This window comes from Natrix helvetica (genome assembly GCF_964273705.1).
Source record: "Natrix helvetica genome assembly, chromosome: 2".
NCBI lineage: Eukaryota > Metazoa > Chordata > Lepidosauria > Squamata > Natricidae > Natrix > Natrix helvetica.
In genome coordinates, this window is record NC_138552.1 from 139,502,991 (window position 1) to 139,519,206 (window position 16,216).

General features: G+C 40.3%; 1 protein-coding gene across 2 annotated transcripts; it reads right to left on the reverse strand.

Annotated features, from left to right (window-relative positions):
• Positions 1-77: 77 nt before the first annotated feature.
• THSD1 (thrombospondin type 1 domain containing 1) lies at positions 78-13,123 on the reverse strand. 2 transcript variants are annotated; one of them, XM_081940595.1, is made up of 5 exons: positions 12,688-13,123; positions 10,485-10,583; positions 8,239-9,189; positions 3,631-3,798; positions 78-2,295 (listed from the first exon to the last, which is right to left on the reverse strand). In XM_081940595.1, exons 2-5 carry the CDS (start codon positions 10,540-10,542, stop codon positions 929-931), a joined length of 2,544 nt encoding a protein of 847 aa, XP_081796721.1. In that variant the 5' UTR covers positions 10,543-10,583; positions 12,688-13,123; the 3' UTR covers positions 78-928. The 2 variants fall into 2 exon arrangements, with proteins under 2 accessions (XP_081796721.1, XP_081796720.1); XM_081940594.1 differs by having other exon boundaries at positions 10,485-10,624.
• Positions 13,124-16,216: the final 3,093 nt, after the last annotated feature.

The window sequence follows — 16,216 nt, forward strand, 5'->3', positions numbered from 1 at the left end:
AATGCAATTAAACCAGCAGCAATTGCAAAAAGACGTAATCACAATTATATCATTATCTTTTAAACAGCATAAAAATAAACATTAGTTCATTGTTTATCAATGTCTAGAATTTGTCCATTACAAAACACTAATAACATTTCTTGTTTCACATTACATTTTTTCACTTACATTTTCTGAAACAAAAACTTTCTATAACTATATGCCAGTGAGAGAACCAAGCCCAAACTGCTTAATTTTAAACAGTTTCTTCAATTGAAATTTATTGAAGTTTGCAAAAGATATGTTTCCTTGAGGGGGGAATAATCTTTTTTAAGGTGGATTCTTCTGAAGCAGAATATTGCTTTCGACTGAATATATCTAACAGGCTTGGCAAGTTTGTAATTGGAGTTGCTGTGATGCAAACAGTGGTTAAAGAAGCATCCAGTGCTTGTCCAATAGAAATGAATAGACCGGCTATATTCCAGCTGTGCCTCTAACCACACTAACTTCTTAACTAATACCACATGCAGACCTCCAAGTCTGATTTTATAGGCCACCAAATGCCACGGTGTAGAATGTCATAGACATTTTCACAGTCACTTAGCAGCCATTGACGAGGAATTCTGAGGATAGTAAGAGTAACTAATTTAAAATGTATTATATGCTCCAATACCATTGTTCAAAACTGTATGTAAGCATACAGGCTAACTTTGGCCTTAAAGGGTCTATTTCTGAGACAGTTTAGAGAGAGACTCTGCACAAGTACATATTTAGTCATTATTTTTGTGTTAGGGTATCATTTACTTTTCCCAGTTTTGGCCTGCTTCAATGGAATGATAATGAGGTCTCCTTCCTGTCTTAAGGAGTTTTCTGTTAAAGTACACTTTGAAAGTTTAAGAGCTCTTGCAGTTGCTAATGTTGCAGCTTCCCTTTTTCCCCCACAAGAAATTCAGATCACCAAATTTTCAGCAGTCAAAGTACTTATTTCACCTTCATTTAACTCAAAATATCCAGGCAGGTCATACATTTGTTGTTCCGAGTCAATCAGAGCAAAGGAAGTGTTGTCATAGAAGTGGCATCCAGTATCAAATGGAAAGCTTTGGCATTTGCTCTTTCTATACTGTGAGGGACTCAGGGTCTCTGCTTTCTGGTGATCATCCTTGAGAGTTAGGAAAGTAGATTCTTTCCTCCAAGTACTAGCAGGGTTTAAAAAACGTCCACTTCTTGTTCTCTTATACTCTGAGTTATCAATGCAAGATACAAAAGGTCCCAGTGGACGATTGTGAACCAGATCGGGTTTCTTCTCTGGAAGCTTCTGTTTGTAAGCAATATGTCTCAATGACTCTGCGGTCAACGGAATGCTGTGATACAGTTCAAGTTCCGTAGTGTTCTGTGCTATATTTTTAGATGTAACGCAATGTTGTTTTTCCATAACATGATCCCACACTTTGGCTCTGCAGTGGTTGAACGAAGGCTGACTTGGCGTAAGGGTGGACATGCTTCTTTTCCGAAATGGCTTTGTTTTTCGAGTTTCATGAAAACTTGCTGTTCTTCTGAACTGCGAACTTTTTTGGTATCCTCTTTCGGTTGCCTCTCCTTTGTTATCGAAATATCTGGGATGGCTTCTCCTCATTGAGGAATGATGGGGGCTCCACACGGAATCGGTCTGCAAAAATGCACTATCCATTCTAGAACAGGGCCTGTCCCCTGACAACTTTAGGTAATCGGGTGGCTGTTCTGGAAATGGAGATTTGATTCTAAACTTACTTGCCGCAGCTACTTCCTGGTTTTCTGTTTTCACTGTGTCCAGGAGAGAGTTCTGAGCCACATGATAAAGTTTGGTTGTTTCTGTAAGTCCCTTTTTCTTCATTTCTTTCAACTGCTTCTGGGCAAGGCGATAGCTGTAAATGGGAGGGATGATTTTTTGAGCGCTGGACTGCAAATTCTCGTGAACTAATCCTCCTCCATCTTCAGGGACCGAATGAAGACTTCTCCTGAAATTCAAGGTTATGTCAGAAGCTTCTCCTGGGGAAAAACAAGAAGTTTCTCCCTCAGAAAAGCTTTCTTGTTGACCTCTGTCTGGGCAAATATCGTCTTCATCAGAATTCTTTCGGAAGCCAGATGATTGAGGGGAGTCACAGTTAACTGGACTGCTGCACTTTGGGGTTCTGCAAAGCTTTCGCCATAAGGTGATAAGGATGGTTGCAAAGATAATTGATAAGCATAATGATATCCCAGTGACAGTTATTAGATTATTGGCAGCTCTTTCTCCTTCCATTTCAGGAGACATTGGTGTAAAGAGGCCAGTTGTAGTGACTGAAACACAGAGCAAAGACATCAGATAACAAACAGTTTATAAGTGCCAATCAACCCAACAAATTAAAATGCTTACTGTTTCTCACTGTATGGCTTAAAGCACTTTGTAAACTACTTCAGCATTGGCTTCCTGATATCACTGTATTCCAGTACTTCACTAGTTGAAATGCAATTTTTTAACAGACTGATTTCCGATGATTGGCGATATATAGCTTTGTAGTTATTGCTTTTTACTTAGATGTGATGTTGGAGCTGGCCCAAAATAAGTTTGGAGCCAATTTTCTTTCTTTCATAACTAAAATTTATTGCACACTTGAAACATAATACAAATGTGCACTGTTTGTGCAGAAGTGACAGCCTCATTCGGAATGGCTAATCTAGCTATTCAAGAAACAAGGCATTTATTGTAAAAAAATCTACTTTACTGGGACATTTTGGAGCTGCTCTTCGTGTTCATGATTTTGTGAAACATTGTTGAGATATGTAAATTAAGACTGAGCAGAAGAAATAAGCTTGCCATCTCAACTTAATCAGGTATTTGTGCCCACACAATGCTCTGTTGACCAGGAAGTGGTCAACACCAAACACAGAAATATTCTCTTTAAAGTAGGACTTGTCTTGCAGTCAACCTTGTTTTGGGACAGAGCAAGCTCTGTATCAACCTAAATCTTTTAGCTTGGCGTGCTGTGGGCAGCAATTCCAAATAGGGCTTATCCTGGGTTTCTTTGTAATCCTGCAGGTAAGGTTAAAAACTGTTAAAGACCATGCATTTGCATAGCTGTCAGTCAAGAATAATTTTATGACATCAATGCGTCAACCTGTTGTAAGGATATATATCTCAATATGTAAACAATATATGGCAGCCTTTCCCAACCTGATGCTCTCTAGATCAGGGGTGTCAAACTGGCGGCCCATGGGCCGGATGCATCACATGCCGGCCATACCCACCCCAGCTCTGCGAAGGAAAATACATCGCAATACATCATGTGATGGCAACATGATACCACAAGTTTGACACCCCAGCTTTAGATGTATGGGCTTGCAACTTGTAACATTTCCAGTGCAAGGATAAATATTATACCACATTTCCACTGGGCTCTAGGTGGCCTTAAATGGCAGTACCCTGGGAAATGTTGATTACATGAGTATATTCAAGTGTGCCAGTCAGACACAGCTCTACACTTGGGTTTCCTTCCTTCAAAGCTGCCTGCCTTAGACTTCCATGCTGACTGTTGTCCCAAACAATATATTGAGCAGAGCGATCTCTTGAACACACACAAAAATAATGCAAAGTTATATGGACTATAGTGTTTTTGAAACATCAAGCTTACATACTGGGACATTCCTCCAAAGAACACGGAGAAGTTTCTTGTTGCCTTCCTGGGCAACCTTGCATCATGTGGACTGGGAAGGGCATGAGACATTCCCGAAAACGCTCACGAATGCCACCTCCACAAGTAGCACTACACGAACTCCAGGCTTGCCAAGTGCTCCAGGATCCTCCTAGGAGAACATAAATTATGTTACTGTAGGGAACTGTTCTCTGAAAGCTATCAACCATCCTGCACAAAAAGCAAGATAGATTAATTTATTACTTCTAAAGAGCAGATGGATTCAAATTCCTTGTGGAAACTGAAATTATCCCTTCCCAAAAAATATGATCTCAGTTGAGTCCAAAATTTATGTTGCTAAGCGAGACATAAGTGGGTTTTGCCCCATTTTTATGACCTTTCTTTCCTCAATTGTTAAGGAATCACTAGTTGTTAGTGATTAGTTGTTAAGTTAGTAACAGTTGTTAAGTGAATCTGGCTTCCCCATTGACTTAGTTTGTCAGAAGGTTGCAAAAGATCATGTGACCCTGGGCTATTGCAACTGTCATAAATATGAATCGGTTGCCAAGCATCCAAATTTTTATCATGTGACCATGGGGATACAACAACAGTTGTAAGTGTGAAAAACGGTCATCGGTCTCCTTTTTCGGTGCTGTTGTAACTTTGAACAGTCATTAAATCAGCTGTTGTAAGTCGAGGGCTACCCATAGACCATTAGTAACTTCAGTTGTTATGGGATATACAAAAAATCTGGGAAATTCACCAGACTGCAAATGGTAGCAGAAGACCTGGGATATATAAATGCAGTACAGCAAGGTAACACAGTTAAAGCTGATGACCCTTCAAGAAAGTGCGTTTTTGTGGTGAACTTGCTTTTCCACTGACCAGAAAATAACCCAAGGCTGATTAGTAGCCTTATATACATATGTATAGATACCCACTCTTAGGGTAAAAAACTTTACGCAAAATGCAGCAAGAAAATAATAATAAGTCAAACCAATGGGAAGAGTAAGATAAAAATATATAAATTGAGCTTCTACTTTCTTCCGCAAGCCACTCCATCCCTTTTTATCCTTGCAAACCATCCTTACTTCTATCTCATCTGTACACTAACTTTTGTTCCTTAAGGAGCATTCCTGCCCTCACCGCTTATGCTTGAAAGATTAAAAGTGTTACTAACTGGGTATTAGTAGATACATTTTACATAAATCTAAAAACAGAGATCCAAAAACACTTTTAGCCACAGCATAATATGGTCTAATTCTACAAGCAAGAATTTGGTCATTTTCATGCCATCTTGTTTCTGGATGGCTTTCAACATTCTGCATAGGTGAAACCAACATGTAGAATAACTGACCTGGGAAAAAGTCTGCATTTTGTGGTGATCCAACACTGCAATTTCTTTCTTTGCTCTGACACCCAATTCCTAATAGGTGATATGTCATATTACTGAAGCATTAAGTGATTATCACTGAGTGACAATGATGGAGGAGTCACATGTGGTGATGGAGCAAACCTTTTTCTATGCAATGCTTCTAGATTCAGTCCCTCAGCACCTCCAGTTAAAGAAGGTACCTATAAGAAGTGGCAAGAGAGACTAGACTTGTTGGCCATCCAAAATAGGCAATCCTGGGCAGTGAGCCCAATAAATAATTTGATGTTATATAAATTTTAAAACTTGACATTAGAAACACTTAATGTAGACAAACATGATATGAACAATTGTGCTGCTCAAAATCTGTTCAAACATAATACTTCTTGATTATAACAATTACCATTAAGCAAATACCTGTAATATGCTAATTCTGCCCTATATCGCCAAATAACTCCTCTATAAACAAGGGGGGAAAAAACCTTGAATACTTGGTAAAAAGAACAGATCTGCCTAGATTCAGATCCAATTTCATTTAAATAAAGCAGATTATGTCAAAATAGATAAGAATCCAAGATGGGAGAAGATAAGGCTGAGCTCAAAATTTCATCCACTAAACTTCAAAACTGCAGGAATGACACTTCAAAGAAGTGTTCAAAACTTTATAGTCATCCACAGAGTTAGATTCCAACCTCTATTACTCCCACTTACTGTGGTCACATGTATTATCTACATACTACTGGGATACAGGTTTCTCACCCTTCCCCTAAAAAAAATTCCATAGAAACAATCCAAGAAATGAAAAGCAACAATGAACCCTATCTTCTGGGACTGCTAGGAATAAGTTAAATGCTTCAGCCAACTTTCAGAAACCTCAGTTTGTCAATTGCATCAAAGTTCTCCAGATTAAAAGATCTCAGGTTAGTCACACTGATTACCATAATAGAAGAACCTAGATTAGCAAATTCCTCTATATCAAAACTCAAGAATGCTGTCAAAGGTCCCTTTCATTTCTCTTGGGTCATGAATGTCTTCCTTTGAACCACTTCCTTCCTCCTTCTTTCCTTCCTGATCAATGAGCTACTGGGATGGGAGAATTCATTCTTGCAAGTGATTTGAAATAGTTGGTTGAGAAAGTTTTTATAATTAGGCCACCTCAAAATAAAGGCAGCTATACCGATATATTGATCACGCTGCTTTGTGAGAGTTCTCTTGTTTATGACATAATTCCCCCCCTTTGTCCACTATACTTAATCCTCATTTCCCTACACAACAGATAAGAGCAGAGCTTGGATCAGTGATGACTGAGTCAGAGAGAACATGCAGGTCTACTGGAATTACCAGAGGGTTTATACTGGCAGTCCTAGTTCTAAGCCTTTATTAACAATTTCAAACAGAGAAATAGGTGATTCATTTCCTGGCAGAGAAGTAATGTTAAATTTTTGTATGTTGGGCTGCTGAGAAGAAAAGGAACAGAACTACCAGTAATTTTTTTTAAAAACCCGGGCAATTAGAGACTAGAACTACTTCATAATCGTAGAACATTTAATAAATAAGACAATTTACCTCAGAAATGACACCATTATGATTTTCAATGGCTTACCCCAGAAGGCTTCTCTCACAAAGTAGAAGGTCCAGCAGCTACCTATTCAACTGCCAGAATTATTGCCATGGTGAAACTGCCTTGCGCCCTCCCTCCCTGAAAAGGAATTTCTAATAATGCCAAGCAACAGCCCACAATCTTCTAGTTTGAACTCATTCATGTATAGCTTGAAGAATCTGTCCAAATTAGCCCCAACACACAAGTTGTATTGGTGGGCAATGGAACCTGGAACATATGGTACTGTGTAGGAGTTTGGTTGCAGAACCCTATCACAGAATGCCATAATATCCTCATATCGCACTGTCATAATCTGGCACTTTACAGATATGTTGGTCTGTGAATCTTGGCAGTTGTAATCCCAACACATTTTGCAAGACACCATGTATGATCTATGATCACAATAATCTTGTTTAAGGTTAATCTATTTCTATGTGAAGAGATTCAAAATGGCTGTTGGTTCATTTCTTTCTAAGACTGTGTAAGGCTACATTGCAAAAAACCCGACCTGTGTTGCATGTCACAAAGTAGTCACGGTCATGACATTTCTTTGGATATTTGCTATAATTAATTGCACAAAAGAGAGGTATTTTCCCAGTTGGTTGAGCAAACCACTTGTATCTCACCAGAACAACTTGGCATGTTTCTGTAAGTGACTGGATACTCCTTTCTTTTTCTTGCTGAGGTTTGCACCATAAAGTCTGGTAGAAAATCAAAGTGGTTTGCCATGCCTTGCCCAAGGCAACCTGGAACACTAATCTGGATCTGAAGCCAATGCTCACACATTCAGATTTCTGCATTATTTAAATTTACTTGATTTGCCTCATCATCATACAATATGTATCTCCTAGAATGGGGAATATTTTAAAAAAACATTTAGATAAAATAAGAGAAGATGTATAAGTTGAAATGAGGCAAAGGACGCAAATTAGATGGTGATGAGATCTGGGTTGTAACGATCTGGACAATTATTAGATGACAAGAAGAAAATATACAGGTAGTCCTCGATTTACAACAGTTCATTTGGTGACCATTCGAAGTTATAACAGCACTGAAAAAGTGACTTACGACATTTTTCACAGGGCTAAACTCACTTAACAAATGTTTCACTTAGCAATGGAAATTTTGGGCTGAATTGTGACCATAAGTTGAGGACTATCTGTATTTTTCTTCACAGCTATCTTGTGGTTTTGTGGATTTTTGCAGCTCACATCTGGTGCCTCTACTTTAGAAGCCACAGGGAAAAAATGTACAAGTAAATTTCTTCCTTTTTAAAGGCAAGATTTCAATGGCGTAATCCAGCACCATCTACAGAACTGCATACATAGGAGAGCTTGTATATAGAATATACAGTTTATCTAGATGTTTTAAAAATTAGTAAGCTATTTATTCCTTTAATAGGTATGAGAACATACAATACCATCTTTTCCCCTTGTACTTTCATCCATCTAGCACACTATCAAGGCAAAAATGTTACCATATTTAGCAGGAATCTTAGCCTGTATATGCAGCTCAGCACTTGCAAAAGTTGATGGATTATGCTTTTGTATTATACTTTAGTTTCCAGAAGGAATATGTATCCAAGAAGACCCTGAAATCCTTCAGTTTCAAATGAGACATTTTGGAAAAGTAATACAAACCAACATTCCTTTGGATTAGTACACATTCTTTTGCCCATGGTGTGGAATTCACTTGGTTGGGAGAGCTAAATTCAAAACAGTATTTATTTGTGCCACTGTCAAACAATGTGCAACTGAGTTCTATCTGATGGTCCTCTGGATTCAGGGTGCTTTCATATACCTTTGACCCCATTTCACCCAAAGGGTTATACTTAAACACAGCAATGCGTCCAGCAGAAGATGTGCATGGAGGAGAAATAACAGAAGCCACAACCGATGACTCACATCGCACTTCTTCTGATATGGTTAGCTTGTATCCAAATTTGCGCACAAGATCTATAGGTCCCAATGAAGCAATGATTGAGCCCTTCTCTGCTGATTTCAATAATGTAGTGATGTATGCTTCTGAGCTAATCCCATGGCAGTCCAATTTCACCCACTGCGATTCAAAGAGAGAAAGGCTTTTCCTTGTTCTCAGGCCCAGTGTCTCATTTGAGATCAATGTCCCTAGTTCGTATAGGTTGCTGGTTAGAATTACATCCAGAGAAATCACTGTTTTATTGATGGGACATAAATATGCGTTAGTAAACAGCCCGAGCTGAAGGGAATTTCCATGACCACCTGACGTCCTCCTCAAATCAAAGTCAAATATAGGCCATTCCACGTTGAGTAGAAGACTTTCTCCATTCTGTTGGGAATTAAGCCCTCCGATGTTTTCAGAAGCCAGCTTCAACCAGTAATTCCCAGCATTCTTAAAATAGGAACACTCAAAACCAACCACACCTTGACGCAGGTCTTCCGGAAGCTGTTTTTTGGCAACAATTTGGTTTCTACTAGCCTCCATGAGTAGAACAGAAGTGTTTTTCAGTGTGTCGTTAGCATCATAATAATTCTGAAAACTAACAGATACTGTAACATTGCTTAAAGCTATATGAGTCTGTTGGTCCAAGAGAAGTTTGATTGCTCCGAGAACTGGAGAAAAAAAGGAATTTGATAGTGTAATTAATGAGAAGAGCATGAAGAGCTTACATGCTTTTTAGGAAATGTAACCAAGTATAATATAGCATTCCACCTAAGGCATAATAATTCTCAACATCCCTGAAAACTATAGGAAGGAATGCTAGAATTATCTCTCTAAAGGTTGCTGCTAGCTAACTTAATCTACATAACACGTGGCTCACAACCTATTATCTGTTTAATTTACAATCCCAATTTAATTTAACTGGGTTGGACTAGAAGACCTCGAAGGTCCCTCCCTACTCTATCATTCTGTTATTTTGTTTTAATCTCAATTTAATGTAATTTAATACCAATGTTCTTATGCAGAACAGGTGAAAGATTCAAAAAGCCCAATTCTGTTTTTCAAAATAGTAATTCTGTCCAAACTATGTGCATATGTGCAATTGCTGAGTTATACAACAATTCAGATGCAGTAATGAACTTGCATTTAGAATGTGCTAGGTCCATTAATTCTCTCATTCTTAGCTGTTTTTAATAAAAGTAAGTACATCTCTTAACCACAAGCAAGAAACCCCCACTGTCTCCACTCCTCCCTCCTAAATCTTCTCTCCTTTATCATTCTTGCAAACAAATAATTTTAAAGCGGCTACATCATACAATGTAACAGAGAGCAACTACATTGGCCAAACCTATCTTCACTACTTTTGATTCCCTGTCCCATACTGGATTTCAATTTTTTTAAAAGAACATCTGTTTTTCTAGAAAGTTACACATTTGAAACCATTAACTAGCTAAAATTAAAGCTACTAGCTAAAATTTTAAATAGTTCCCTTGATATTTGCCAAAGAAAACACTTAAAACTGTTTTGTACTGTATACACCAAGGGGAGAGACCCTATCTTCTGCTTGGTTCAATTCAATTGTGGCCGATGTTGTTGCTGTTAAATCTAAAATTCATTAAGAAATGTGATTTTTGGATCCATGACATTGCCTGCTTCCCCAACATCCAAAACCACCATTGAAGGAGGGTCTTTTTTTACAGAAAGTTCACCCTTCATATATGGAGGGCAGAGAAAACAGAGAGGACAATAGGCTAGTCTGCTTGCCCCAGTCTTCCTCCAGATGTGCAGAGTTATAGGAAAGGAGAATAACTCAAGTTTCCTCAAGTCACCTACTGTAGTTCTTCCAACTTAGTGCTTTTTAATAGACATCAAGAAATGATGGGATTTTCCAGTCCATCCATCTCGATATGACATTTAAAAATGACAATAGTGATGTAATTTCCATCTAATGTTTCCACATACTCACCATAGTCACAGAGCACAACTAGAAGTAGGTTTGGGAAAATGTTCAGCCTCTGTTTCATCCTGATTTGGTGATCTCCCAACTCCTTTTATTCTTCATGTCCTATTCCAGCCCAAAACAAACTTCAGTTCTTATACATTTCTCTGAAATCAAAAGCCATGGAAATAAAAATCAAAATACGATGCTATTAGCTCTTGGAGGACTTGCAGTCCTAATTCGTAGACTTTCCAAGGTATCACCTTCCCTTGAAATTGTATTTTCAATCTAATGAACATCATCTTTGTCCAGTATCACTGTGGTCTTAGTGGCTGAGCATCAGCCTCCACCATGTAGCTATCATTGAGACTTTTATGCAAATAAGAAACTAAGAACTGCAAAGGGAACCAGACATTTGGAACTGGTGCTTCTCTATACATAATTAAGTTGTGCAAAAGCTAACTAAATGAATTCAGGATCTCAGCAACAGTACACCTGAATATGTAGGTTGGGCTAGCCTGGACTAGATACAGATTGCATATCCTGGACTAGATACAGATTATGTATTCTGGATTAGATATAGATTGTGTTTATGATGCCAAGCTGCTTTGGCATCATAAGCAATTCAAAATGCTCTTACGCTGCATGAAATGCCATTGTTTTAGAATGGAAATACACCTGCAAAAAAGTGGTTTCTTTATCCCATGAGAAGTCCCGCTGTCTATGAACAATCCCTGCCTCTAGCCAGAGGTGGGTTGCTCCCAGTTCAGCCCGGATTGAGCAAACCAGTAATAGCAGCGGCAGGAGGCTCTGCCCATCCGCCCAGACATTTCTGTGCATGCACAGAAGCTTCTGAGCATGTACAGAAGCTTCTGGGCATGCGCAGAAGTATTGCACACACACCCGAAATAGTAGTAAAAAAATTGGGAACCCACCACTGCCTCTAGCAGACTGGACCTTGCCAGTGTATTTAACCAAAGGTTCTGTGTCACTGCAAAATTGTTAAATATGTGCATGCACAATGGAATTCCACTTCAGGACACAAAGCTGAGCTAGGCCCTTTAACATACTTTCAGAACTGACAATAACACATTACTCTCTGTATTTATGACAATCCTTTAAAGTTATTTTAACTTTTTATGATCAGTTTATTTTCCCATTGCAGACTTGCTCCCGTCTTGATTCTTTCTAATGTTTTCTGCTATTAGCCTGGGGGATCTGGATTTCAATTACATACTTCATTAGTTTGCACAGAAATTACTGGGCCAGAAATTCAGTGAAAGAAGAGAGAGAAAAAGTGGAGAGAGTATTAGAGCAATCAATGAAACACTAAGAGAGAAATCCAAAAATCATGTTGGGACAAGAAATAATGAGTTCATGTTCAACTGTACATGGCCAGATTTTACTGAACTGATCAACTCCAGAGCAGAAACAGATCAGTGCACAAAAGAATCACAAACCTTTTAAAAACCATACAGGTGGTCTTCAATTTACAACAGTTCATTTAGTGACCTTTCAAAGTTACAACGGCACTGAAAAGTGACGACCATTTTTCAAAGGTGCAACTTGTGCATCCGCACAATCACGTGATCAAAATTCAGATGCCTGGCAACTGGTTCATATTTATGACAGTTGCCGTGTCCCAGGGTCATGCGATCACTTTTCGCGACCTTCTGACAAGCAAAGTCAATGGGGTAGCCAGATTCACTTAACAACCGGTTTAGTAACTTATCAACTGCAATGATTGACTTAACAACTGTGGCAAGAAAAGTCATAAAATGAGGCAAAACTCAGTTAGCAAAGGTCTCACTTAACAACATAAATTTTGGGCTCAATTGTGGCTGTAAATCAAAGACTACCTGTACTTTTGAATACGCATGAACAAAAAAAATGTTCTATGTGTGCCAGCATCCTTGAATTCATTTTACAAAGAAAAAGCAGCATTTACAGAGTTTTCAAAAATAAAGTCTTTATTGCAAGCCACATGGCGGTCCTCAACCTATGACCACAGTGGACCCCAAGATTTCTGTTGCTCAGTGAGGCAGTTGTTAAGTGAATTTTGCCTCATTTTCTTGTTAAGTGAATCACTACAATTGCCCCATTGTGATGGTGTGTCGAGGACTACCCGCATTCCCAAAGCAACCCAGCCAGTAAGAAAAATAACCCCCCACCGTCCCACAAATATATAGTGCATTTTCCTTCTTCGCCGACCAATAACTTAAGTGCCTACCTATTGCTTCAAAAGCGCGCTGGGCAACTGCGAGACAAGAGGAGTAACAGGCGGAGCGGGAGGAAAAGAGGCGAAGGAGTGCGGGCGCCGTATCCTCGGCTGCGCGTCCTGGCAGCGCAAGCGATCCAGTCCGAACTTGATCCTCGAAGGGGGATCTCTCCAGTTTGCTCAGGGAAGGAGCTCTTCCGCGGGGCGTCAGGTGAAGAAGTTGAGGAGCAAAAGCCGCGGGGGCGCCAACAGACGGCCTCGCCGCCGACCTCTCGCCCGTTTCTCCCCGCGTTGGGGGCTCATGTCTGGAGCGGGAGCACCGCGGAGACTTCTCCTCCTTGGCTACCGGAGGAGACGCGCCCGAGCTGGAAAGAGAGAGAGAGAGAGAGAGAGAGAGAGATGCGCCTCTGGCCTCGGGCGTGGTGCAAAAAGAGAGAGAGACGGGAAGCGGCCAGGCTGGCTGGCCCGCCCCACTGGAAAGCGCTGGCGCAGCCGCCGGGTCGGGAAAGAAGCACGTTCCGCGGCCTCTCACCGCGCCCTTCTGCGGGAAAAGCCCCCCCTCACCCTACCCTGATCAGAATTGCGGGATTAGTTTGTGAGGCGGGGCAGGACTCCTCCCCCCCCCAGACCAGCGCGTTGTGGAGAGAGTGCGATGGCGCCCCCGAAGTTTGCCCGTGGTTAAAAACACGCGGCCCGTCTCGTGGGAACCCAGAGAATGGGGTTCATCGCCGCGCTCTCGGCGAGGTGAGAATCCCCTGCAAGTGCCCTGCGCTCGCCTCGTTTCCCTGAAAACCTCCGCGCGCCTCTTAGGCGGGAAAGAAGCGCGGTGGAAGAGCCCGGGGGTCCCGCGCGCTGCGGGCAGAATGCTTTGAGACAGGTGGAGGTTTGGCGCGCAGGGCGGAGAAGAGATTTGGGTGGGGGTTTTTCCCCCGTGTAGTTTTCAAGGATTTTTTTTTTAAGTGGGTGCCTCGATTGGAAGGTGCGAGGGACGTATTTATCTGCGAGGAAGCCTGACGGGCGAAAACGTTTTCGCTGTCCGGGCATTGACTTTTTTCCTTTAAGCTAGAAACAGGATGCGCGCATTTCCTTACTTCTGCATAGAAACACACACCATTGATCACACTCACTTCCTTAAAGCTAAGCATGATAGTAGCCAGCAAGATTTCTCCATTGGATCTGGGCTTTTGACAATTGACAGGACGAATGATGATTTGTTAATGAATTCTAATTGAAGGACCATTCAGTTGATCCGAAAATGGGTGAAATATTAAATAAACTATTGGAAAGGGCTGAATAATGTTTGCAAGAGCCTATTCAGCTGGAAAATGTTATAAACTAGACTAGAGGAGGAAATGGGCCCTGCCATCTGTAACCAGTTGCCAGAGAACTTGATCATTTTTTTCAGGAATGAAGGCACTCCCTGTGATAAATGAACAGACCTATTGAAAATTTGTCAAAAATGGTGAATGAAATAGAATGAGAGAGCTAGAGAGACACTCCTTGTTTACAGATCACAATGGAGACAGGCAATTCAGTCATTAAGCAAAGGAGTTGCTAAGTGAAACCACAACTGTGCTTACGCTCTTCCTTCAGCTATCCTTTGCTGAAGTATACAGATCTGCAAAGATCATACATGCAAGGGCTGATCATAAAAGCTATTGTTGCTACCAACTTAAGATGCTTTCAAGATGGGATTAGTCAAATTAATGTAGGTTGAGACAAACAATGACTCCTACTTATAATAGCTGTATGTTTATCTGATGGGCAACATGAACAGGAGGTACTAGTGGTTTCTGTGCTTTGTGTAAGAGTCTGTTTAGTCATTCTAAAATAGGTTACAAGAGTTTATAGATCTGTAACCTCAAGGGTCCCAGTCACCAGGACCCTCCTTGTATTAAAATTTGCTACCATTTTAATACATTTTTGCACCTCTCCACCAAGATGACATTTGTCCAAGGAAAACAAATACATAGGGACACACCAGCAAAATGACTGCCCCGGGCTGGGGACGGGGGGGGGGGGGAGTAGTTTTTGTTCTTTTATTCTCCCCACAGCTGTTTTATGAACTGAATTTTGTGGGTTCAGTTAAACAATAATAATTCTGCTCGATTAGCCACCCCTCAAGTGTTGCAATGGAGTTTTCATGTCCCTTACCGCCCAGATTGAGATGACAAAATTGCACTGGCTGAGAGGAGCATAGTTAATGTCATTTCACAGCAGCCTTGAAGTAGCAGCCAAACACAATATATACCAGTAGGTGATGAGATTCCCAGCAGTAAGGAAGGTCACCTATGCCATCTTCTTCCTGAGGGGGGTTCTTGGTGCTCTCTGAGCTTGCTTGTTTCCTTGCAATTTTTATTCTGGTGTCTTGCCTGTCGGTGTGGGTGGAGGCGGTCTTAAGAGATTCTTTGGTTGGGCTGTTTACTGATGGCTCTTTGGCAGTTTCTTCTCCCTATTATGTTTTCTTTCAGAATGGAAAGTGGTGGGTTTACTTTTCACTACACTTTAATTGAGAAATTTAAAAAGAGATGTTCCCAATTTTCTAATGATCAGAACAATGTTCAAGCACTATTTCTTAATTTATTTAACCGAATGTACAAAAAAAAATCACAAAAAATGCTGTCTCAACAAAAGGATATATAATTGGTACCCTTCAGAGTGGTATTCAGCAGGTTCTGACCAGTTCTGGAGAATCAGTAGTGGAAATTTTGAGTAGTTCAGAGAACTGGTAAATACCACCTCTGTCTGGCCCTGCCCCCATCTATTCTCTGCCTCCTGAGTCCCAGCTGATCATGAGGGAATGGAGATTTTGCAGTATCCTTCCCCTGGAGTGGAGTGAGAATGGAGATTTTATAATATTCTTCCCCTGCCACGCCCACCAAGCCACGCCATGCCCTCCAAGCATGCCCACAGAACCGGTAGCAAAAAAAATTGAATCCCACCACTGGTACCCTCCCCTCAAAGTAATCACACAAGGAAATGGAGGGTGGTCTACTTCTTTATATATTTTCTTGAAAAGAAAAATGTCAAGAACTAAGGCACTGATTCTGTTTGCAAATTAAGACATGAACAATTAACAAACTTAATGCATTTTCCCCGTTATGGACAACCAATCTCCAAATGAGCCCACCCAGCTAAATTTTATTCAGAAGACTCCATGAGAAGCACACCACTTAAAATATAAACACTGGTTGCTTTAAACAGATTTATTGAAATAGACAGAAACTGCTGCCAACTATAGTCACAGAAAAATACTGTGTGTTCCTTCTTAGCAGGAATGCCTCACATACACTTTAATATCTGAAAGTAGCAAAATATTAGAAGTATAAAATCAGCTGTTATATTGCACAACAAAAATATAGTTTCATCAAATAATCAAAATGGGAGATGACAGCAACTTTTAAAAAGATTGCACTGGCAAAATGACTGTTATTCTCTAGGTTTTAAAATTTCAGTGAATTCAACTGAAAATACAAATATAGAGTCAGAAATGTAATGTAACAAACTACAATCCTTGTATTTGTATTTTAGTTTACACATT